Source organism: Mytilus californianus, unplaced genomic scaffold (genome assembly GCF_021869535.1).
Source record: "Mytilus californianus isolate M0D057914Y unplaced genomic scaffold, xbMytCali1.0.p SCAF_6, whole genome shotgun sequence".
Classification (NCBI taxonomy): Eukaryota; Metazoa; Mollusca; class Bivalvia; order Mytilida; family Mytilidae; genus Mytilus; species Mytilus californianus.
In genome coordinates, this window is record NW_026262712.1 from 94,742,708 (window position 1) to 94,770,384 (window position 27,677).

General features: G+C 32.2%; 1 protein-coding gene across 1 annotated transcript; it reads left to right on the forward strand.

Annotated features, from left to right (window-relative positions):
• On the forward strand, nt 1-27,677 carry LOC127704362 (prostaglandin reductase-3-like). The gene is made up of 12 exons (XM_052208394.1): nt 1-254; nt 2,876-2,963; nt 7,518-7,613; nt 8,018-8,116; nt 9,546-9,585; nt 11,639-11,667; nt 13,762-13,836; nt 15,344-15,415; nt 18,122-18,183; nt 22,962-23,064; nt 24,138-24,323; nt 26,159-27,677. Exons 1-12 carry the CDS (start codon nt 118-120, stop codon nt 26,228-26,230), a joined length of 1,059 nt encoding a protein of 352 aa, XP_052064354.1. The 5' UTR covers nt 1-117; the 3' UTR covers nt 26,231-27,677.

Sequence of the window (27,677 nt, forward strand, 5' to 3'; positions counted from 1 at the left end):
GTAAGCGACTAAGACAAGGGTAGATAACTGCAAAATTTGCAGACGGACTTTGAACCTGAACTTTGCAAAAAAGACACATATATTATAAGGTCATAATGCAAGCTCGACATTAAAGAAATGGCATCCAGACAGTTACCTTCTTCAATGAGAAAACTCGTTGTGACAAAAATAAGTCAGAAATTCCGTGATGTAGTTAAAATTACGCAAGAAAGTTTGCCAAATCCTGGAGCTGGTGAAGTTCTTGTGAAAAACAGGTGGTTAAAACGTTTCTTCCCTATTCAAATAAAGAAAAAGCTCAACTGTCAATGAAAATGTGTCTGGGCTTTTCTGTATAAACTTCACACGAAAACACTTATAAAGGATTATGTGCCTCTTTCAAGAAATTAAAATTTAAAATTAAATATGTAAATAATTTTCAATATGTGCAAAGATTAAATTGTTAAAATCATTATAAACATGATAGATATAGACATTAAACAGCTTTATATTTAATTATAGTATATATACAGCCCCCTAAAAATTTCAGCCAATTTTGCGTCCAAATATATATGATCCTCTAATTCATTCCTATCATCAGTGGCAGATCCAGTGGGGGGGGGGGGGGGGGGGGGTTCCGGGGGTTGGAACCCCCCCTTTTTTTTACGATCAATGCATTTGAATGGGGACATATAGTTCGAAACCCACCCTTTATCCTGGGTTGGGACCCCCCCATTTAAAAATGGCTGGATCCTCCCCTGATCATCAAGCACCCCCCCCCCCCCCTCAACTTCAAAATAAAATCCTGGACCTTGGAAGCCATTTAACTGTACAAATTACTTATGGCTGCCTTTTAAATTTTTAATAGCATCAAATATGGCCAGTTATGAGTAAATTGCCTATCATTTTTAATTTGCGGTATATTTATAACACCTTCAGTAATAAACCTTAACCCTAAATGTCTGTGACAGAAAAGTAGTTAAAGGAATTGTCAAATGATAACATCAATGGTATAAGCAAAAAATAAAGACTGACAAATTTTCAGGGGTTTAATATTTTCAAAAAGCAGAAGATTTGAATTTTTAACAAGATCGACAAAAGCAGGCTGAATATAGGGAGAGTTTGTCTCCCTCCTGAAGAAACATACATTGGTTTTGGAGTGCTAAGAAATTAAGCTGGATGGGAACAAATTCTCAGACGAGTCTCAAAGGGATAAACTATTCCTTTATGAGATATTTATTTCAAGCATAAAAAATATTAGTTTTTGAATTGTAACTTTTCAATAAAAATGTATTTACCTTAACCATGTTATCTGACTGAGATGATGCATGTCTATATGTAGTTTCAAAAGTTTTTCTAAGAGAGACACATAATATTTGATTATATAAGATACATATATTAGTATATAAGATAATTATAAAAATATACATGAATATATTTGCCTCTATTTAAATGAAAAATCATGATCCTCCTTTTAAAAAATTTAATAAAAAATCAAGGAAATCTATCCGTCATAATGGGAATTGCATATATCTTTCATTTGATGGCTTGTTAAGTCAGTCTGTTGTATTTACTACAGAAAATATATATATTTTTAAATCCTTTTGCCATTTGCTCTTATTTGTCAATGTTAGACAAGAATTCATAAAAAAACCAGGCAGTTATTAATGATACTTAACTTTTGCCTTTGAAATTTGACTAAAAGTAAATTACTTGCTTATTTATAACATGCTAGCCTTTATTGTTGAAGAAAATGTGTTAAACTTCTTTTTTGTAGTAGAAAACTTTCAAATAAAAATTACATATAATAAACTTTGTGTATTTGACGTGCTTTTCTTGATATAGATATAAGAAGATGTGGTATGAGTGCCAATGAGACGACTCTCCATTCAAGTCAAAATTTATAAAAGTAAACCATTATATGTCAAAGTACAGTCTTCAACACGGAGCCTTGGCTCACACTGAACAGCCAGCTATAAAGGGCCCCAAAAATTACTAGGGTAAAACCATTCAAACGGGAAAACCAACAGTCTAATCTATATAAAAAACGAGAAACAAGAAACACTTATGAACCACATCAACAAACGACAACTACTGAACATCAGATTCCTGACTTAGGACAGGTGCAAACAATTGCCAAAAAGTACCCATATTTGTCAAACAGTCATATTCCAAGCATATCAATACAGATTTACTTGATAAGTCCCATATTCTAAGATATATATCTAACACTTTCCTTTTTACTAAATGTTTTGGAAGGCTATTAAAGCCTGTTGGATGAAATGTTGTAACTTCTAATGATCTATGACAATAAATGACAAGAAATAAGAAGTAAGAAATAAGGTCAAGTTCAATATACCCAGTCTCCACAATTAACTTTTGCAGCCACAGGCCCATAGCTCTTGAATCTTCTTTTTTTTTATAGACTCTATTTGTCTGTAGTAGACATTTTCATATGGTCAATAGAAATTTTATAAGCCTGGCATGGTTAGTCCGGTGTGTGGCAATGCATTAAGACTGTATAGCAATATAAATGCGAAGAGGTGTGGGTTGTATGTCAATTAGACAGCAACCAAGTGACAAATAATGGTCAACATACATTCTTCAACAAAAGAAGGTGTCTATCACTGTCTATACTATTTGTGAAGCTTTAAATCAGCCTGGTTTAAAAAAAAAACAGTTATGAATAAATTTTTATGCACAAAAACTGTCAAAGATCTGCTATCAAAGTCTAATTCTCCAAATAAAAAAACTTTAAAAACTGATTTAAGACAGGTAAATGGATCAGAATTGTAACAAATATTATGTAAACCCTAAACTGTTATCAATAAATTTATTTAAGTCAAAAATTTGCGTTCCTGGAGCCTCTTGTGTTCATATATATATTTTTTTTGTACAGATATGTTGGTATAAATGCATCAGATATAAATTACACTGCAGGCAGATATGATACAACTGTGAAACCTCCTTTTGATTGTGGATTTGAGGTTTGTTAGATGTATTATGATGAAGTAAAAGTTTTTTCACTGTTGTTATAATGAGCATATCTTTTTTCAGGATAATACATGATTATTGGTAGCTTATGAATGTTCTCGACTTCGTAACAGAGACAAGAAAGGGCAGGCAGGGTTAAACTATTTTATTTTTAATTCTATGTATTGAAGAATGACAACAGTTACTGTAAACTAGCTTAAATTACTTCAGCTGCTGATCAAAATTTTTTTGTCCTACACTTAATTATTTCTGGGTTAACTTCTGTGAATTATAACTTAATTGTTATGCGGATTAGAAGTCTTGAGAGTTCAGTGTAGTTACAAGCAACAACATTGGGTCAAGGTTTTTTTACAAATCTAGATCATTACTTGTAATTCTTTAAATCAAAACATTTTGTATCAAAAACGATGATAGATAGAAAAGAGTTGAGCAGGTTTATAGAATACAGTAAATATTAATTATCAGTTTTAAGACAATCGTTAGATATTTTTTCATAGAACATTGATTATATGTTGAAGTATATAATGAGCTAAGAATTTAGTTATTTCCTATGAAGAGTAACTTTAATCAAAACCTTGGATGAACGTTATTTTATTTTATTCTGTACTGTTCACTAGTATAATATCTATTTACTACACAACAATAAGTAAACTCCTTTGCTTGTTTTTTATTACTGTAAATAACTTATTTTATTGGAAAATGACGCTATCAGCGGCATGTTTCCGATACCATTGACCAGAACTAACGGAAGTTGATTATGCCTCCGCCTACCGCACTCGGTTTCATATTTACTATTTTACATACTAACTGGAATCTGCTTGTATTACGCTACACTCGAACAAAGTCTTTGTTAAAGTGTTGTAGGCGGACGGGAACCAGTTTACATACGTTATTTTATTTACCAAAAAGATATCTTGACCTGTCCATATGTTTTTTGTTATTAAATGGTATTTGGAGCTATCCTTTGTTATATTTTTCATATTTATTCGAGCTTTCACTTTTATGCACATGTCTTACAATCGTTTTGATATCCATTGGATAGAAATTGGTCTTTATCAAGATTTACGAAGATTTTAATAATCGGAAATTAGTAATACGGTTATACCCACGCGGTGCGTATGAATCTTTGTTCACAAAGTTATAGCAGCAGAGACTGTAACTGTATCATTATTAATTAACTACACTGTTATTGTACTTAAAATGATGAAAACTGCATATGCAATATAAGATGTCAACTCGGCCAATACAGATTTTTTTTCCGTATTGGCCGAGTTCTGATCCGGCCAAAACAGGATTTCGGAACGTCTCTAGTTTTTAGATCGTAAGTCACGATAAACTCAAACTGAAAGTAAACAGTTGTTTGTACGACGCAGTTTTTATTTACTCACCATAAACAAGCTGAAACGTTCAGTATGGCATATATTTTAGGTTAAAGACGGTCCCATTCATTTGAAAAGCATTTTGAAAGTAGACGATGGAATTATTTCAGGTTTAGGGAACGAGTAAATTATCACAAAGTTCATTTCTTGACGACCTCATAATTTCATCATGTCGATTTTTACTGTTCACTTTCGCTTCTCATGTTTTGTAAACGGTCTTTTATTTTTAAACCCGAACCAGGCATATGCATTCTGTAATTGCGCAAATCTTCGTTCTTTGGTCAATTGGCTTATGGATAGTAGTATCAATTTCAACTCTTACATTATTTTTTTTTTAAATATATTTGCGTTACACATGCAATGGCAGTACCTTTCCAATTACTATTTATGTGTTGTGTCTAAATTAAAGTTGTAACACTTTATAGTGACTGGAAAGGGTAGAAAAATTCATCAGATGAGAAAAGGCTGAAGATGCATGGAAACGGCACCAAATCATTAGATATTGCATCTTATAAAAAGAAACTGAGATTTGGATAGTTCCACTTCAAGGTAAAAATGTTTATCTCTTGTGAAATGAAATAAAAAAATATTGTAACACTGTAGTTAATTAATAAAGATACTATTACATGTATTTCTGTATTGGCCTTATTGTTGGTCCTCGGCCAGCAGTATTGGCCTTCGGCTTCGCCTCAGACCAATACACCAAGACATGGACCAATAACAAGGACAATACAGAAATACTTACGCAATAATATTATAGAATGACAGTATGGTTCAATAGCGGGAATCAGCCCCTCAACTACTTTTTACATAAATATTAACTTCTGGCTTCAACTCCTTGTTCGTCTTGTCTGGAGATCTTGTTGTAGTTCCAGTTAGGCAAGCATTTTAGAGACGTATCCCGTCCATCCTCTCTTGACTTGTAATTTCTGGTGATAGATTTTGCCGCTTGACATTGTATCTTTCAGAGCTTGTTTTTTTTTGTTACCGTGTAGGGGTCCCATACTATGGCTCCATATTAAATTGTAAGATCCATTCCTAAAGGTCTAGATCATTGTTCTAATCTGACACAAATTTCAATAACTGGAATGCTACCGAGTTGAATATATGGTGACCTACTAGAACAGCATTATCACTATTGGAATTGTGTTTAATACCATGATTGTTCAATGTCATTAACTTAAATGGAGACAGACATTTGACCTGAAAGGTGGTGTGGGAGTGCAAAATCAAAAACTAACTGACTATGATATATGGTTAAAGAATGAATATCAATTACATGGGTCAACATGGTCAAGGGCAGAGTTGTTATGAAATAACAATATGGCAGAGAAGTGGTTTCAGGTTTCATATAAAGCGACCTGACTGACATGAAATAAAAAATCAAAGGAGTATCCTTATTTGTCTAATCTTCAAGGTGAAATAAAACTAGTAAAACAATATTATACTATTGTCTAAATCTACAGAAATATAATTTGCTTCAAGTAACAGAAATAACTAGGTCACTAGTAACTTATTTAATGAGTATGTGGGGTATAAGAGCTTGATAACAACAGGCTCTTCATAATCATTTGGTTTGAAAAGGATACTAGTAGTCTATATTCTTGATTTAGAAAAATGTAATTGCAAGACAAAAATCACATTACTTAGAATACTTTAGATCATTCAGGTAGTCTTTATTTATATGTACAAAAGAACAGCCAGTAGTCATTGGATATTGTAGATCATTCAAATAGTCTTGACCTATTTATTAGTACAAAAGAACAGCCAGTAGTCATTGGATATTGTAGATCATTGTGGTAGTCTTGACCTATTTATTTATAGAAAAAAACAGCCAGTAGTCATTGGATACTGTAGATCATTCATGTAGTCTTGACCTATACATTTGTACTAAAAAACAGCCAGTTGTCATCGTCACATAACACACACATATACGAATATCAATTATATGCTTATGAGACATGTTGGAATGTTAAACTAATTACGGTTTGTGAAAATCAAGACTTGCATAAAAAATATCACAATATTAGAGACAGTGGCGTCATTTTTCCTCAGAGCTTTCAGCTCTTTGATTTGATTTTTGTCTAGCCTTGACAGAGGAAAAAAGCGAGACATAGGTATGCGTTTCCGGCGGCAGTAGTGGCGGCGTCAACAATGTATTAGTTTGTTATTAGGTCTAGTTCATGGTGAACCACTAGTGGTAGGTCAATGATATTTGGTATGCAGTTCTATTTGCATTGGCACATCTCATTACCATGGAGATTATTTGGCCCCGCCCCCTCAGTCAATGTCTATTGACTTTGAAACTTTTCATAGTTTACATGTATTAGTTTGTGATTAGGTCAATTTAAGGGGAACCACTAGTGGTAGGTCAATGATATTTGGTATGCAGTTGTATAAGCATTGGCATATCTCATTTCCATGGAGATAATTTGGCTCCGCCCCCTTAGTCATGGTCTTTAGACTTTGAAAATCTTGCTAAGTTAACATGTATTAGTTTGTGATTAGGTCAGTTCAAGGGGAACCTTTAGTGGTAGGCCAATGTTAATTGTAGGCCAATGTTAATTGGTGTTCAGTTGTATAAGCATTAGCACATCTCATTTCCATGGAGAATATTTGGCCCCGCCTCCTCAGTCATGGTCTATTTACTTTGAAACTTTTGCTTAGTTTACATGTATTAGTTTGTGATTAGATCAGTTTAAGATGAACTGCTAATGTTAAGTCAATGATATTTGGTATGCAAATTTCTTGGCATTTGCAAGTATCATTTCCATGGAGATTATATAGCCCCACCCCTGATCATGGTTCATTGACTTTAAAACTTTTACATAGTTTACAAGTTAATGATTGTGTTAAGGTTTGTTTAAAGGGAGTGACTTATAATAAGTCAATGGTATTTGGTATGCAGTTATATTAGCATTAGCACATCTCATTCCATGGAGATTGTTTAGCCATGTACCTTCAGTCATGGTTCATCAACTTTGAATATTTGCATAACTTACATGTTAAAGTATTGCTATTTTAATTTCAACATTTGCATTATCAAAATTACAAAAAGGTGCGACATATCTCTGTGATAACAGTTTATTATAATAATATTAGCTTTAAATATTAATTTTCCTAGGCCATAGGTGATGACTATATTTTACTATAATCCTTTTCTTCCAGGCTGTAGGTGAGGTGGCAGCTGTTGGACCTGGAGGTTCTCTCAGAGTTGGCCAGCCAGTTACTTATTCACAATTTGGTGCTTTTAGTGAATACAAAGTAAAATGGTTATTTCATTTATAGTATTAATGTATGCAATTGCAATTACATAATTTTGAAAGAAAATATGTGTTGAAGCTTAAATAAAATTAAATTATGCATTTTTAAAACAGAACAAAAGCATGCTAAGTTATTTTATTAGCTAAGAAAATAGGTTATTGTTTTTTAAGATAACAAGACAAGAAGCTTGTTTAGATTGGTAGATACTGTTTTGCTAAAATATGTTTGCTGTTGCTGAATGTAAGATTTAAATGTACAACTCATTTTTTTCTAGGAAGTCAAATTAGCATTTACATTTTAAAGTTTATGAAAGTGATTTATGTAAATTTTCTACCTTGAAATCTTTTGGCAAACAATTTTGAGTGAAAGTAATATTCATTTTGTTTAATTTACATTTTTTTCAGAATATCCCAGAGAAAAGTTTGCTCAAATTACCAAGAGTGTCAGCTGATTATCTCCCTTTACAAGTTAGTGGAGCAACAGCTGCCATTGCTTTAGATAAGGTAAACTTAGTCAGACGAATTATACCCAACACTACAAACACTTCAAAGTAGCTGGGATGGAGGGTGGTGGGGGTAGGAGGGATAATTAGTTTGTCTGGATGTATGTCTGGATGTCAGTTAGTCCATTTGTCAGTCATATTAATGTTATTATCTGGATGCTAACTCAAATACTTGTATCAGATTGCAACCTTACCTAGATATATGGTCAGATATAATGAGAGGAAGTTCCCTTTTCATTTTGATGTCACTATGTATAAGGTAAAGGTCATAGTTTCCTAAAATATACCTCAATTTGTGTAGAAAAGTTTTTCAGGATGCTAAATTGAATACTACATATGGGAATGCAACCTTACTTTGAAATATGGTCACATATTATCAGAGGAAGATCCCTATTGATTTGAGGTCACTGTCTAAGTTCATGTTAAAATGTACTAAAAATAGACCAAAATGTTTGCAGAACAGTGGTTCCATGGTTCTAAATCAAATAATACTTATGGGACTACAACCTTACTTTGATATGTGGTCACATATGACAGGAGGAAGATCCTTATTGATTTTGAAGTCACTTGGTTAAAGGTCAATGTCAATGTTTAAAAACGGATTGTGTAAGTCAATATTACTGTCTAAAATCATAACCAAAATAGATCATATCATAAATAAACTGAAAAAAACTAGTCCATTAAGTCACTTTAAGCTTTGCCCCCTTACATGGACAGTGTGGTGCTATTGTTATGTATCATATATCATATCAATGATATTTAAGCATTTCCACCATTTACAAATCCGTGGAATTAATAAACTAGGGAAGAGTAAACTGTAGTGAGATTAATTGCTATGAAATTTGTGTAAGTGTTGAGGGAAATATGAAATGAGTGACCAATCAGTTATATTTTCTGGATATGCACGCACAGTGAAGTGCAAGATACCAAAGCTAAAACACTTACTGTGGATTCATTATTATTCGTAAGGTACCAATTTTTTTTAAATTGTTGGTCTAGGTAAACAGTAAACTTAGATTTTTAACAAAGTATAAATTTTCTACAGGTCAGTAAGGAGACTTTGGCAAAATCCTTAATTTAATTTACAACAATAATACAATTTTTCATAAATTCACGAAAAACTGGTACCCACAATAAATCAATCCACAAGACTTGGATCGCTGGTAGACTAGTCTGGGAAACACAGAGGACAAATACAAGTGAGCTGAGAAAGTATGTCAGATTTGCATTCTCATATAGAAAAAAAAAAAATTATTCTAGGGAGAATTGAAGTGTACCAATTATCAACAAATGTTTAAACATTTAATTTGAAAATTAATAATCTTGAACAACATTTAAAATAAAGTCAAATGTGCAATTGAAAAATCAGTTTTAAACATGGCATTCCAATCTTTTATCAGGATTAACTGAAATATTTTCTTTAATTCCAGTATGGAGACTTAAAAGCTGGAGAAACAGTTCTTGTTACAGGTATTTAAGTATTGTAGATTAAAAAATTGTTGTGAGCATTTATTATTGCAATTTTAAGGGCATACGATACAGTTACAGGGGAGGTAATGACATTGCTAATGTAAAATGTTATTTTTTGGGACTTCAAACTGTAACATATCGAGAAAAGATGCATTTTTCCACTGATTTTTATCATTCAGACTGATTTAATTTGAAAATGAGTTCATGGAACCCTGTTTTTAAAAATGACATTAGGCTTGATAATGTATGAAGATTATTTTTGCCTATTTTTATGAAAAAATCAGATGAAATTTTTTTAAATTAGATAAATATACAGCAAAAAAAATATGATAAAAATGAATTACTTCCAAAGAATTGTGACACAAACTCAAAACACACTTATGTAGAGAAGATGTTCCAGATGTTTTTACAAAACTCCACTTGCATTTATCTTTTGAAACAAAAAAGTTAAGTATGTTTTTCCATTAGATAGAAATGTCCAAGAAACCGAAATGTCCAGTAAATATCTAAGATTTCGACCCCATTTTTCTCTAAAAATAGCACTTGCAGATATATTTTTTATTACATATTTGAATTGACTAGGTGAAAAATATCTTGAATGCAAATTTTCGTCAAAAATTGACCATAGGATCAAAACTGTATCATATGCCCTTAACAGGACAATCAAAATCCGAGAATGATTATTGGGATTTCAGGAAAAGCTGAAGACAGATATATGTTTCAGATTTAAGAGATATTAGAATAGAGATAACTGTATTATATTTGAAGCTTTGCGGACGTCCATTGGTAGTTTTACTGTCGCAAATTTAGTTTACCTGGCGACGCGTAAACGGGTATTTGCGACAGTAAAACTACTGATGGACGTCCGCAAAGCTTCAAATACAATACAGTTATCTCTATTCTAATGCAAAACAAGTATACAATTCAGTTTCAATCATTATTTCAGTGTAAAATTTTTATTAAAGAAAATTCCAAGAAAAGATGTTATCTTCTTTGGCCCCTAAACTAGGTGATGCATAGGTATGCTTCCGGTGTCAAACATAAACACCGGGCGTTTTCTGGCTTCTTGGCCGCTTCAGAATGTAATAAAATTTTTTAAAAAGAAGATTTCTAGGTGCAACATGTGAGTTTATTTGCTTATTATTGTAGAAATTACATGTCAATACATTCCGCAATTCAAAATGTCGGCTTCCTAGTTACAGACAAGGAGATAGAGAATTTTACGCTTACTGTCATCCAATCAGAACCATTGATACAAAATAATTGCATTAGAATTAAGAATTGACTGCTTTTATGGTAATTTTATTGGGTTGTAAAAGTGTTGACTAAACAACATTTTATATGAAGCACTTCTGAGCTTATTATACTTACATTTATATGCTTCAACTATGAAATTACTAGTTATATTTAGATTTTTGTTTGTTTTCCTATTTGTTGTAGTTAAGTTGTCATGGGATGCAATCGCAGTCAATAATGTTGCATTTATTTCAGAAATTTAATTTGATTTTGGAATGCATTGCTATTGCTTTCAGCCAATCAAAAGTACAGATCTTTATGAAACATACATGTAATGTAATTATATCAGAATGCAAGTATTATTGTGATACTAACCCAGTCACATTATTTGCATTGATAAAAACCTCACAATAATTCCTGAATTTATAGTACATGATACAGACTAACTGGATAAAATATCATATTTTCGTATGCCAGTGGACGTTACGAGAACAATGATCAATTAATCAGTCATATTTACCATAAAGAAATTTCCTATCAAAGAATTGTTGAAATACAGAATTTCCTAATAATGTAAACTATTTTGAAAATCATCTCCTTTCATTCCTATTGATTGTAACCAAATATTTTTTTCTTATTATGCATATGTTCTGAAGTTACATTAGCCCTTATCATCAAAAATATTTAGAATAACTATAATGCTTTACTTGCATTTTTTTCCAACATTAAATTCTGTATTAATAATACTTACATGAGAAGTATCAGAAGAAACTGTATTGAAAATGATTTATAATAGATAATATATCTTCTATTTCAGCTGCTGCTGGAGGCACTGGCCAGTTTGCTGTGAGTAGTTTAGTACACAAACATTTTATGTGCATGACTCATATTTCTGTGTGAAAATTATTTGAGGTGCATTCAGAGCTTTTGAAAGCAGAAACTGAAAGCATGACACTATTGAGAACAAAAACAAATAAATTTAACTGAAATATTTTTATAAGTGTATGTAAAGAAAAACAATTGTTTGATGTTATTCATATACATACAAAAAATGTTGAAATATCTGTTGAAGATGTTTATTTCATGGTTTTATATAGAAAAAGTATGATTTTAACTGAATTTATCAGAAGACATTGTGTTTGTTCAGATTGAAATTAAAACTGGACTGATTATTTGTCACCATTATATTTAGGAAAAGAAACTTTAGAATACTTGGATGAATGATGACATTTCCTTTTATTCATACTCAATAATCCTATAAGTAACCCTGTTTATCATATGGCCAGTCAACAAACCTTGTCCAAATCCATAATGGTCCTACAATATACTTTAATAGAAACTACTTTATATATTTTAGTCTAAATTTGAATGGTTATGGTCCTTGATAATGAATAATATGATATTATTACATGATTATTTCTGTATTGACCTTGTTATTGGTCCGAGGCTTGCTGTATTGGACTTTGGCGAAGCCGAAGGCCAATACAGCTGGCTGAGGACCAATAACAAGGCCAATACAGAAATACTCAAGTAATGATATCTTTTATTAATTAACTTCAGTGTTTACATATTTTTTATTTCATTTCACAATAGATAAACATTTTTTACCTATGGAACTAACCAAATCTGAGTTTCCTTTTATAAGCTGCAATGTCAAATGATCTGGTGCTGTTCCGAGGTGTCTTGTACATTTTCTGATTTTTTTACCCTTTCCAGTCACTATTAAGTGTTACAATTCATATTTAGACGCAACACATAAATAGTAATTGGAAAGGTACTGCCATTGCATGAGTAATGCAGAAACAAAAGGATTATTTTTTAAATAAAAATAAGAGTTGAATATGATTGACAATGAGACAGCTATCCATAGACCAAAAAACAAAGACTTGAACAATTACAGGTCACCCTTCAACAATTCTTATACCTGGTTCGGGTTGAAAAATAAATGACACTTTCAAAAACATGAGAAGCGAAAGTAAACAGTAAATAGATTTGTACCCATTAAACTGATTAAATGTTTTAAATAGTTATGAGGTCGACAAGAAATGAGCTTTGTGATAATCTTCAGACTCGTTGCCCAAACCTGAAATAATTAAATTGTCCACTTACAAAAGGCTTTTTGTTAAATGAATCTGAAGGTCTTCAGCCTGAAGTATTTGCCACACTGAACGTTTCGGCATGTTTATGGTGTGTAAATAAAACAGCGTCTTCCAAACGACAGTTTACATTAAGTTGGTGTTTATCATGAATATGGATCTAAAATTCCAAGACGAATCCCAAATCTTGTATTAGCCAGGTCAGAACTTTGCCAATACGAAAAAAATCAGTATTGGCCGAGTTATTCTGTATTGGCCGAGTTGACATTTTTGTATAGCACAGGCAGTCATGATCATATTAAGTCCAAAAACATAATACAAAGACCAATCAGGTAGTTGCTATTACTAAAATCTTTTTTGTAGGGGTGAGCTTTTAAGGCATTCAGTACACCAACCTTTCATATATTTCAAATGTAAAAAAAAAATACCCTATCATATATTTGTCAAAAAATATACCTAGAGCTATATTACTATAAATCTACAAATAGATTTGACAAATGTCTGATGTATTTTTGACTGGTTTTAATTACATCTTTAAAAATACTAACATCTGATTCAGTAGTTTCAGATACTTATGATATAATCAGCAACCTTTCTTGCCCTTATCATATATTATGAAGCTTAAAATATTGACCTATCCTAGAAGCTCATTCCTACCACTCAATGCATAGTAAGTGTCCTCCCCACCCCTGAGGCTGGTAATAGAAAAGCTATATTTACTTTGTTGGAAATACATTTACACATGTAAATATAATATTGTGCAGGACTTTGTTATACTTTGTTATAGATGTACATTGAGATATAGATATATTTTGATTGTTACCAGGATTATTTCCCTTTGCAGGTACAATGGGCAAAGAGAGCTGGATGTCATGTCATAGGAACATGTTCTACAGACGATAAAGTGCAATTTTTAAAGGTATTAAATGAGGTTTCAATATCAAAGATAAACAGGAAAACAATATTTCCTAAAACTTGCACATGAAATTTTGATTTCAGCTCAATTTAGCTTAATATTTTTCACATTAATTTATGTTGACTATGGTTATTATACCTTATTATGTTTTTTCTATATAAAAAAAGAATGAAATATTTGTGCTTTTTCATTCCACATACTATTTGCCGGTCAATAGTTTCAAAGACAATTACCCCAGTCAATAGTTTTATAATCATATTTCCCGGACTTTTTCATACTTATTTTTCATTGGACAACAATGACGTCATTGACTATTCTTGTTTCTTGAACTTTTTCGCATGGTAGCATAAAACTTTGAAGTATTGAAAACGGTATAATCTGTTTGTGTCTGTCGTCATAATTTCAAATTGATATATTACTTACAATGGAGCAATTAAGAAAGAAAAAGAAATTCTAAATATCAAATGTATGGGTCTGTCGTAGTTTTCATTAATGAATCTGTGATTGCTCTCGTGTACAGTAATATTTTTAGTAAGTGGTAAATATATGCATGGGGATTTATACACAATTTAATTACAGTAAATCAAATATTTACAAATACCTCATGGGCCAAAACATGTATGTTACTTGGATGGAGAGTTGTCTCATTGGCACATATACCACATCTTCTTATTTATATAAACTATTTGTTTTTGGCAGGTGGTGTGAGTAGATTTTTTAAAAAGTTATTTTGTTCCATACAATAAAAAACTTAATGACTGGTTATAAGGGTAATATCAAGTTTGTTGTCCATGAGATACTAACTATTGTGCTAGGCTTCTCCTGAGCAGTAGTTGGTATCTCATTGACAACAAACTTGCTATTATCCTCATAACCAATCAATAAGTGTATATTATTAACCTTTTTTGCAGAAAATGTACAGTATTGAACAAAATAGTACCATTAATGTGAAATGATTATTCATGTCGATAAATCAAAAGAAAGATGATATTTTAAATTTCTGGTAAATGCGAAAGTCCATCATTACATACATGCAGGAATCTTTTTGTTTATTTTTCTGCTTGTTAACTCTAGGCTGCTCCCTTGCTCTTCCTGTGCTATTTTTATGTCAAGGCCATATAAACCATTTCAATTTATCCTGTAAGACATATCAATTAAATTGAAAAACTGAACATTTTTGCCACTTTTTACATACGTTCTATACATTTATAGACCTATTTCATAAATTTATGATTTACTGCATCTCTGGAGTTATTTTTTTAATAGGCATATGCAGTTCAACAAGTTCTAAATGCAAACAAATTTTATCAAAAGACGAAATATATCCCAATTACTAGTACATATACTTTGCCTTTTATAACCAATATCTCAGGACAAGTTCAAAAATGAGTACTGCTTGATTATTTTGTGGAAGAAATGTCTCTTGGAAATGTAAAGTACCTGGAAAATCATCTTGAAAGTGCTGTTATGCTCACTCTTTTTTATCAACATTTTATGATGAATATTTCAGAAAATTGGTTGTGATAGACCTGTGAATTATAAAAAGGAAAATCTAAAACAAGTGCTGAAAACAGAATATAAGGTAAAGAAAATACTCTCATTATTATTCATATGTTGATGTTATTTGAAAAAAATTAAGTAAAAAAAAAAAAAGCTCATTTACTGTCCTGTCAAAATGAATTTTTACAAGATAATTGTAATATTTCTCAAATTAGATGTTTTAAGAATACGCGTGTCTCTCTCAGAATCAAAGTCATCAGCAGCATGGACAATTACTATTGCTTTCCGTAAACTTTTGATTATTTTGGGTAACCCCTGCAAAAGAACATTTTATTACTCTTCCTTTTATAGTGTCTTTGAAGTTTAAATTATAAGCGCTCAATATAGCTGATGTCAAACCTGAAGACAATGAATTAGTCCCTTTGGTAGATGATTTTTCATATTTGCTTCACATCAGTGGAATAGCTATTAGTTTACAAAGTTTTAAATCACACTGCAGTAAAGGTCATGAAGAAATTGAAGAATAATTAAAAACCAATTGTTCAGAGAACAATTGAAGGTCTTTCCACAAAAAAACATGTATTTTTAATATGAAAATAGTAAAATTCGTTTTAAAATGTCATTTCCAGCTTCAAATGATAGCTTATTGTACGCTGATTCCAAAAATATATGGTTTCTATACAATACTTTTTAAATAAGGGAGATAATTTGTTACTTCCGGTTTGCAAAATGTTACTTCCGGTATTATTTAAACGTTTAATTGACACTGATACCAAAAATATCTGGTTTTATAAACTTTTACATTAATTAAGTACAAAAAAAAGTTTACACAAGGTCACTTCCGGTTGGCTTTTCTAAGGTTAAATGGCTTGAAACCTAATGCAAAAAGTCCCATGGATTTATCATGTATACATATGAGGTAAAAGCAAAGGTCAAAATCTAGAACGTCAATTTAACCTATGACCTTGAGCTCAATTTCAAGGTCATCAACCAAGTACCTAAAATCAAAGACCCTAGGACTTAATTATATTTGGTTCATGAGTTATATCACCATATGCATATTTTTAAATAAAAGAGGGGAGAAAACTCTAATTTGATGTTAGCGTACCCTTTAAACCGATATATATGTGTTACCACATGTCGCAACTAACAATTAAGTCAAAATATGTTGTCGATATCTTATATGGTGTTTGAAAAGAGGTGAAAATAAGCCAAAATCCAAATTTAAAAATGACCTTGATCTTTGACCTTGACCCTATTTTCTTTTTTTTTGGACCAAGGACCTCAAATCAAAAGACCATAGGTCCCTATCACTTATGGTTTACCAATTACAATTACATTTTACTTAATCTTAATACAGAAGGGGAAATAACACTCATATGGAGTTTCTGGACAGCTTCGGTCAAAATTATTCTTAAGATCCTGAGGATATAATGAACAAATTGGAGACATAAATTTGTCATAATCTTTTACGGTTGCGAAGGAGATGCGTACACAAGAAAAACAGTGTTTGGGGAGATAACTCTTACAATAAAAAGTATTCGGCTAAACAGGGTCAGTTTCAAAATCGCAATTACTGTTCGATATCATACACAAAAAATCTAAGCGACATCTTGCGAAACAAAAAAGCACCGTCAGAAAAAAGTGGCGGAAAAGGAAAAAAATAATAATAATTAAGGTCTTTCCACAAAAAAACATGTATTTTTAATATGAAAATAGTAAAATTCGTTTTAAAATGTCATTTCCAGCTTCAAATGATAGCTTATTGTACGCTGATTCCAAAAATATATGGTTTCTATACAATACTTTTTAAATAAGGGAGATAATTTGTTACTTCCGGTTTGAAAAATGTTACTTCCGGTATTATTCAAACGTTTAATTGACACTGATACCAAAAATATCTGGTTCTATAAACTTTTACATTAATTAAGTACAAAAAAAAGTTTACACAAGGTCACTTCCGGTTGGCTTTTCTAAGGTTAAATGGCTTGAAACCTAATGCAAAATGTCCCATGGATTTATCATGTATACATATGAGGTAAAAGCAAAGGTCAAAATCTAGAACGTCAATTTAACCTATGACCTTGAGCTCAATTTCAAGGTCATCAACCAAGGACCTAAAATCAAAGACCCTAGGACTTAATTATATTTGGTTCATGAGTTATATCACCATATGCATATTTTTAAATAAAAGAGGGGAGAAAACTCTAATTTGATGTTAGCGTACCCTTTAAACAGATATATATGTGTTACGACATGTCGCAACTAACAATTAAGTCAAAATATGTTGTCGATATCATATATCGTGTTTGAAAAGAGGTGAAAATAAGCCAAAATCCAAATTTAAAAATGACCTTGATCTTTGACCTTGACCCTATTTTCTTTTTTTTTGGACCAAGGACCTCAAATCAAAAGACCATAGGTCCCTATCACTTATGGTTTACCAATTACAATTACATTTTACTTAATCTTAATACAGAAGGGGAAATAACTCTCATATGGAGTTTCTGGACCGCTTCGGTCAAAATTATTCTTAAGATCCTGAGGATATAACAAACAAATTGGAGACATAAAAAAGTGGCGGAAGAAGAAAAAAATAATAATCAGAAGAAAACCAATAGGTCTTTCCACAGAAAAGTGGAAAGACCTAAATATAAGCAATGTGGTAACTGAAATTATTGACTCAAATTGGAAATTTAGCACTTGTAACTAAACAATGCTGTTGCAGAATTAAAATGTTCAATGCTCTATTTTAGGGTGGAATTTTAATGTCACATTTCTATTTTAGAATGGAGTAGATGTTGTGTATGAGTCAATAGGAGGAGAAATGTTTGAAACTTGTTTAAATGGGTAAAGATATAGAATATTTTCACATTAAGTATGCATAAGTTTGGGAAAGATACTAGTTATCAGTTGTCACTTGATAAATAAGATAGACTGCTTCAATTTAAAGTGGGAGAGTGAGGATTTTCCTCTGGTCATTTAACAGTTTATTAAGAAAACATTAGATGGGATCAATATTACAGAAATTTATGTGACTTTAATTTGAGACCAGAAATAAGGAAAAAGTATTGGAAATATGAAATTTAGAAAACCAATAGACCAAACATATTGAAATTTTATAATTTAACGAATACTAGAAACATCAGTATGCTGAACCTTTTGTGCAAATTTATCAAACTGATTAACAAAAGGCTGGACTCTAAGGGGTAACATTGTTTAATAACATTTATATCATATTGTATACATACATGTTTTTTTTAATATAAGCTGGAATTTCTTTTTTCTACAATTGTAGATCATACATTTGTATTAATTCTGACTATTTGTTATATTATTAATGTTTATAATATCTCTGTACCATGAATTTTGGTTTATGAGAATAAAGATATATTTCTAAATTTTGATTACATTGAAATGTTTCCATGTTTCCATACATTACAGTGGTAGATCCAGGTGGGGGGGGTCAGGGGTTGGAACATCCCCCCCCCCTTTTTTTTTGACGATCAATGCTTTTGAATGGGGACATATGGTTGGAACCCCCTTTATCCTGGATTGGAACCCCCCTTTTAAAAATGGCTCGATCCGCCCCTGCATTATTGATGTATTGTTGACTATACTTAAAGGGGCATTAGCTGTCAAATTCATGTTCACCGATTTGACTCAAATTCTCATATTTGATTTATAACATACTAAAACATATATCCAAATTATAGAAAGTCTAAAATAAACAATTTACAATGCATGGGCTCGATAATATGGATCAGACTTTCGTGTGTATTTTAGTCTAGACGCCATCTAATTAACTATTGAGGTGACCTCTGAAGACTGCCGACGGTCATATAACCCGATATAAACATAAATATAGATATAGATAGATAGCGAACTCGTGCAATTGGATTTTTATAGGTCTTTTTGATTTCATATTATAGGTTAAAAATATATGTTATTCATCGTTTTTACCTGTATAAGAATGAGTTTTTGTGGATCAAATCAGTCAATCACATGGTTTACCCTTGTTTCACTTTCATTGTTGACATTCTTTTCTCCTTTTATAACTGAACACGCATAATTCATGCATAACCCATTTCTTGCTAAGGGGTTAAATTGAAGGTCACATGAATACGGAATCAATGAGGTCGAATTATTCACTTGCAAGTGAATAATTCATCAGCGATGTTTCTTAGCTTATTTTGACAAAATTGAACCAAACTGGTTGCTAAAAGCCAATTATTATTTCACTATTTCACTTTCGATAATGATTGAACAAAAAAATAATATATTAATTTTTTTATATATCTCGTAGCTAATGCCCCTTTAACGGATTTGAAATGGACTAATTTAACTTGCCTTCATTGTCCTTTTTAGATACCAAATGATAAGAAGAAAAGTAATCTCTTTTTGCACCACTTTTTTAGCTCACCTGGCCCGAAGGGCCAAGTGAGCTTTTCTCATCACTTGGCGTCCGTCGTCCGGCGTCGTCCGTCGTCGTCCGTCGTCGGCGTTAACTTTTTACATTTTGAACTTCTTCTAGAGAACCACTGAATGGAATGAAACCAAACATGGCATGAATGTTCCTTATGAGGTGCTGACCAAGTGTTGTTACTTTGTAGCCGATCCATCATCCAAGATGGCCGCCAGCGGGGGACTTAGTTTAACATAGGACCCTATGGGAAATGCATACAAATGACTTCTTTTAGAGAACCACTGAATGGAATGAAACCAAACATGGCATGAATGTTCCTTATGAGGTGCTGACCAAGTGTTGTTACTTTGTAGCCGATCCATCATCCAAGATGGCCGCCATCGGGGAACTTAGTTTAACATAGGACCCTATGGGAAATACATACAAATGTCTTCTTTTAGAGAACCACTGAATGGAATGAAACCAAACATGGCATGAATGTTCCTTATGAGGTGCTGACCAAGTGTTGTTACTTTGTAGCCGATCCATCATCCAAGATGGCCGCCAGCGGGGGACTTAGTTTAACATAGGACCCTATGGGAAATGCATACAAATGACTTCTTTTAGAGAACCACTGAATGGAATGAAACCAAACATGGCATGAATGTTCCTTATTAGGTGCTCACCAAGTGTTGTTACTTTGTAGCCGATCCATCATCCAAGATGGCCGCCAGCGGGGGACTTAATTTAACATAGGACCCTATTGGAAATGCATACAAATGACTTCTTTTAGAGAACCACTGAATGGAATAAAACCAAACATGGCATGAATGTTCCTCATGAGGTGCTGACCATGTGTTGTTACTTTGTAGCCGATCCATCATCCAAGATGGCCGCCATCGGGGAACTTAGTTTAACATAGGACCCTATGGGAAATGCATACAAATGACTTCTTTTAGAGAACCACTGAATGGAATGAAACCAAACATGGCATGAATGTTCCTTATGAGGTGCTGACTAAGTGTTGTTACTTTGTAGCCGATCCATCATCCAAGATGGCCACCAGCGGGGGACTTAGTTTAACATAGGACCCTATGGGAAATACATAAAAATGTCTTCTTTTAGAGAACCACTGAATGGAATGGAACCAAACATGGCATGAATGTTCCTTATGAGATGCTGACCAAGTGTTGTGACTTTGCTGTCGGTCCATCATCCAAGATGGCCGCCAGCGGGGGACTTAGTTTAACATAGGACCCTATGGGAAATACATACAAATGTCTTCTTTTATAGAACCACTGAATGGAATGAAACCAAACATGGCATGAATGTTCCTTATGAGGTTCTGACCAAGTGTTGTTACTTTGTAGCCGATCCATCATCCAAGATGGCCGCCAGCGAGGGACTTAGTTTAACATAAGACCCTATGGGAAATACATACAAATGTCTTCTTTTAGAGAACCACTGAATGGAATGAAACCAAACATGGCATGAATGTTCCTTATGAGGTTCTGACCAAGTGTTGTTACTTTGTAGCAGATCCATCATCCAAGATGGCTGCCAGCGGGGGACTTAGTTTAACATAGGACCCTATGGGAAATACATACAAATGTCTTCTTTTAGAGAACCACTGAATGGAATGAAACCAAACATGGCATGAATGTTCCTTATGAGGTGCTGACCAAGTGTTGTTACTTTGCAGTCGGTCCATCATCCAAGATGGCCGACAGCAGGGGACTTAGTTTAACAAAGGACCTATGGGAAATACATACAAATGTCTTCTTTTAGAGAACCACTGAATGGAATGAAACCAAACATGGCATGAATCTTCCTTATGAGATGCTGACCAAGTGTTGTTACTTTGTAGCTGATCCATCATCCAAGATGGCCGCCAGCGGGGGACTTAGTTTTACATAGGACCCTTTGGGAAATACATGAAAATGTCTTCGTTGGAGAACCAATAAATGGAATGGAACCAAACATGGCATGAATGTTCCTTATGAGATGTTGACCAAGTGTTGTTACTTTGCAGCCAATCCATCATCCAAGATGGCCGACAGCGGGGGACTTAGTTTAACATAGGACCCTATGGGAAATACATACAATTGTCTTCTTTTAGAGAACCACTGAATGGAATTGAACCAAACATGGCATGAATGTTCCTTATGAGTTGCTGACCAAGTGTTGTTACTTTGCAGTCGATCCATCATCCAAGATGGCCACTAGGGGGAGGGGTTTAGTTTAACATAGGACCCTATGGGAAATACATACAAATGTCTTTTTTTAGAGTACCACTGAATGGAATGAAACCAAACATGGCATGAATGTTCCTTATGAAGTGCTGACCAAGTGTTGCTACTTTGTTGCCGATTTACTGTTCACGATGGCCACCAGGATATTTTATTAAATAACGGGACCAATATTAATCAAAATTTGGCCTCAATCATTATTTGGGTATCTGTTATGATTTTTTTCTATCTTTACATGATTTCTAAAACCAAAGTAGAGTCAGGTGAGCGACACAGGCTCTTGAGAGCCTCTAGTTTTTGGCAGTTGTTGAATTATTTTTAAAAATGTTAGAATTGATGATGTTGAAAAAGATTATTATTTTGATTAACAACTACCTAATTAGAAACAGATTGGTATATGCCTATAATTTATTGTATGTGTTGTTTCACGTCATGTTGAATTGACTTCAAATATTTATCACGACGAATTTATGCCCCTGCCATGGCGGAAGGGGCATTATGTGTTACCCTTGTCCGTCCGTGTGTATGTACCAAACCAAAATTGGTTTCCATTCTCTAACTTTAGTTTGCCTCAACCAAATGTTATGAAACTTATACACAATGCTTATTACCATAAAACACAGATGAAGTTCGAATTTGGGTAGCGTCACATTTACAGTTCTCTGGTTATGTTCCTTTATATCATTATATGCAAGCAGGGGCATTTAGGACACATTCTCCATTTATCTACACATCTGATGGTCTTTCACATTAATGATTTTGGTAAAGCATTGCTTGTTTAGAAAAAACCATCAAATCACTTAAAATAATAATGTATCTTTGGAGGGGACATTTAGAAAGACCGCAAACTCTGTAGACTTCTGAAATATTTAACTTATAAGAGAATCCTGAGACACATTCAAAATCAGGCTATTTGGATTAGAAACATCAGATTAACATAATAAATGTTTTGATTCTTTTTTTATTTTAAATAGATTAAAGACCAAAGGTCGATTGATAGTAATAGGATATATAACAGATTATGAGTCTGACCTTGGATTTAAACCTACCCGAACCTTAGCAACAATACCAGTCAGGGTAAGGTCAAAGATCATTCTTCCTGCACCTAATTATCTGTAATGTTATAATGTTCTCCTATTTTGTATTTTTGTAGTTATATTTAAATAATTTAATTTTGGCTGAAAGCTTTTTGTCTATCAGCTCATGGACATAATTTTGTCATGTGACTATGACATCATCAAAGTTTTTTCATGATTTACTCCTTAAAAATGGAATTTAGAGTTAATATATAAGGATTGACTGTAATATTTTTTCTGTCTATTCGAAATAACCTCAAAAATGTGGTGCACACTTTTAAACGGATAATTTAGTGTGCACCAACTTTTTGATGTTATTTCCTCATAGACAGAAAAAATATTACTGTCATTCCTTAAATAAAGATAATCTTCAGCACTGAGTATGAAAAATTCCCTATAAGACAAAAAACAAAAAAATCTACTTAAATTTTCCAGATATGAAGTGTTTCTGTAATGTGAAATTTTTTTTGAATGCCAGTAATTGTCTGTTGGAAGTTTTGGAAGTGAATTTGTACATGTAATAGAACATCTAAATTCCCTCCTGTCAAATTTGTTGGGTCCCCAGTTTAACAAAAAAATGCTATTATTATTAAAATGAAAATTAAAAACAAAAGTTACTGTAAATTCAGAAATTATTGTGATGTTTTTACACTTCAATTATGTAGAAAATTTCAATTTATTCTTATAATTTCAATCAAATGCATATTTCTTTTACATATAAAGATTTTTTTTAGTAAATTTCTTATTATTTTTTAGATGACATTAAGGGGAAGTTACTGCTGATATAAAGCATACACATTGCACATGTACTCTGGCTAAATTGAAAACTTGGTTATCAAAATATAATTTCTTGTTATAATATTACAATATTTATGATATTGCTTCAGCATGTATTATTGTATTTGAATATCTGCAACTGAGATAATACCAGTTGTATGGAATTCCCCTTGTATTTCCATTAAACTATAAAGAAGAGTTTATGTATGTGTACAGAATGGACTCAGCCAATGAGATATATATACGGCCAATAAGTGCTTTAAATAAACAAACCTCATTTTGAGTGTTTTATTTTAGTTACTGACCAAGTCAGCAAGTATTAGAGGATTCTTCTTAAACCACTTTATCAGGGACTGGATACCATATGTTTCCAAAATGGCTGACATGATAGACAAAAAAGAAATACAAAGTTTTATTGATATGGGGGAAAACTCTCCAAAGGGACCTTTTATTGGCATTGATAAAATAGTTGATGCTGTTGAGGTAAGTCTGTGGAAATACTGTCACTAACATTGATACAATAGTTGATGCTGTTAAGGTAAGGCTGTGGAAATACTTTCTCCAACTTTGACACAATAGTTGATGCTGTTGAGGTAAGTCTGTGGAAATACTGTCACTAACATTGATACAATAGTTGATGCTGTTGAGGTAAGACTAGAAATACCTTCTCCAATGTTGATAAAATAATTTTCTCCAACGTTAATAAAATAGTGAATGCTGTAAAGGTAAGATTAGAAATACCTTCTCCAACATTGATAAAATAGTGAATGCTGTTGAGGTTAGATTAGAAATACCTTCTCCAATGTTGATAAAATAATTTTCTCCAATGTTGATAAAATCATGAATGCTGTAAAGGTAAGATTAGGAATACCTTCTCCAACGTTGATAAGTAATCTTCTGCAAATTTGATGAATTAGTTGATGCTGTTGAGGAAAGTCTTGAAATACCTTCTCCAAAGCGATAAAATAATCTTCTCCAACATTGAAAGAATAGTGAATGCTGTTCAGGTAAGACTAGAAATACCGTCTCCAACTTTGATAAGATAATCTTCAACAACATTGATTAAATAGTGAATGCAGTTAAGGTAAGATTAGAAATACCTTCTCCAACTTTGATAAAATAATCTTCTCCAACATTGAAAGAATAGTGAATGCTGTTAAGGTAAGATTAGGAATACCTTCTCCAATGTTGATAAGTAATCTTCTGCAAATTTGATGAATTAGTTGATGCTGTTGAGGAAAGTCTTGAAATACCTTCTCCAAAGCATTAAAATAATCTTCTCCAACATTGATAGAATAGTGAATGCTGTTAAGGTAAGACTAGAAATACTGTCTCCAATGTTGATAAAATAATCTTCTCCAACATTGATTAAATAGTGAATGCTGTTAAGGTAAGATTAGAAATACCTTCTCCAACGTTGATAAAATAATCTTCTTCAACATTGAAAGAATAGTGAATGCTGTTAAGGTAAGACTAGAAATACTGTCTCCAACATTGATAAGATAATCTTCTCCAATAATGATAATATTGTGCTGATTTTGAGTTTAAACTGTTGAAAAATCTCACAAAAATAAATAAAATAGATGATGTTGTTGAGGTTTTTAATCAAGGAAATGATCAATTGTTTGGGTGAGACATAAAGCTATCAAAGAAACAGTAGATCTTTGATGTTGAAGTTAGACGTGGGAGATAGATTAAAATAAGGACAATATTGGGGCATCTTAACTTGGTATTCGTATTTATAAAATCATGTTAAAGTCAGAAATTTTAGAAATTATCATTAAGAATCATGAATCATTATGATGAAATATGAGTTAATGTGAAGGCAACTCTCCCTATGGACTTGATTGAATTATTATGATATATTTGATTGATTGGTTGATACAACTTCTGGCCTTGCGGTCATTAAAATTTTGAGTATGATTATCTTACTCAGAATTGGAAATCGACCAATCAAAATACTGGATTTGGTCTTCAGCAGAAATTTTGTTCTCCATGTACTGATTAAAGTTTATGACCACAAGGCCTGGTTGATGCTCATTCTTAAGGTGTAATTTATGCTGAAAGAATTACCCTGATTTTTATATATAATTTGGATTCATTTATAGTTTGTAGTTTTGTAAGTTTCTATGACTCCCTCTTATCATTTTTACCTAAGAAAAGTTTTTTAGAGTCTTTTCAGATCAGTTTTGGTTATATTGGTTCCTTTGAATATCTTTACTATCCAAATTTTGGCTTTGGACATAACTGATGAAGAAACACATTTAATAATTTTGAGTGATTTTAGCCTGATTTTTATTTCTGCTTCTCTTTTTCAGTATTTATATTCTCAAAAGAGCATAGGAAAAATAGTGGTAGAATTAAATAAACCTGAGACCAGTAAATTATGACAAATGGACAAGTGAAGATATAAGTGGCAACAAACACAAATCCTTGGGAATACACATATATTATATAATCAGAAAACTTAGAGAAAATATAGACGTGTTTAATGTAAGGAAATATCCAGGAAAGTCAGAACTAATTGAGTGAGGTGATTCTCATTCAATTTAATGTGATGACTCATAGATATATATCCTAATGGTAATAGGTTATTTATATTTGATCAGAAATCGAGTCTTTATGACCACATTACTTTTCATTCACAGTGAAAGGTAATGTTGTTAGACTTTTGTATATCTAATTATTAATTAATTTATATAAAAAATGAATTAAAATCGTTTAGTTTGAATCAATATCAATAGTGAATGTATACCACTATTTAAGGCCTTTATCATACCTGTCGACTGACCCGTTTCCTGCGGGTGTGACCTGAGATTTCCACCCCTCTGAGGGGTCACCTGGGTTTTTTATTTAAAATACCCGCCAGGTCGTTTAAATAACCCGGGAGTTCCGAACATGACCTGTTTTCACCTGGATTCTTAAGCTTTCAGACTGATTTCATATGTGATTTTCCTTTGAAATACCGGCAAATTCGTAATTCTTCCTGGACAAGAAGTTCAACTAACTGTGTAACCTCAAATTAAGTGACCCATTTCAGTGCATGGCCTCACATGACAGCTTTGGTGTCAAACACACTCTTAATTAACACCAAATACCTTAGCTTTAGGTCATAAATAATTTGTGTATTTCAAAGTTGTTTCACAAAAAATGTGAGTTACTTCCCCTTTTTTGTCTTTTTTCAAAATATACTCGTTAAATTTATGTTTATTTTTGTGAAAAGATTAAATCTAAAACAAATTGAATGCAAAAAAATATTAGAATATTACTTTTTATTATTTTTCTACCTTAGAACAATTAGAAAATTAATAGTTGAAAATTATTTTTTCATATCTACCTTATTTAAATGTTTAACTTTTTTTTATTATACTTTATACACCCCCTAATTGAGTATTTGGAATAATGTATAAAGCTGTACAGATAGATGCACACTGAACGTTTTGTGACTGGTGAATTGAATATAATAATGAAAAGGGGTTATGGCTTGGCTTGAATTGTTAAAGTATTAAACATTAATCTATCAAAATCGTAAGTGCATAGCAACAATGATAGGTTTAAAATATTTTCAGTGAATACTTAACCATTGAAACATGTTTTGGAAACTGTTTGTTTTAAAATATAAAAACAAATATAAAAAAAATGTCCCCTAAATACTTAAATTCAGCTGGAAAAAAGTTCATACGCGTTATGACCTGAGATTTTTTTCTTCAATGCGGGTCATGACCTGCATTTTCATTTTCATAGGTTGACAGGTATGCCTTTATATGTTGATACATGTTTTCCTTTATTTTATGGAAAAATCAATTTGTTTATTGATAATAAGATTTTATAGCTTTA

What these genes read in the sequence shown, in the direction of transcription:
- LOC127704362 (XM_052208394.1), top strand. Translation starts at nt 118, where the DNA reads ATGGCATCCAGACAGTTACCTTCTTCAATGAGAAAACTCGTTGTGACA. An exon ending in CTTTTGATTGTGGATTTGAG is followed by an intron (nt 2,964 to 7,517) that starts GTTTGTTAGATG and finishes CTTTTCTTCCAG; the next exon opens with GCTGTAGGTGAGGTGGCAGC. An exon ending in CTGCCATTGCTTTAGATAAG is followed by an intron (nt 8,117 to 9,545) that starts GTAAACTTAGTC and finishes CTTTAATTCCAG; the next exon opens with TATGGAGACTTAAAAGCTGG.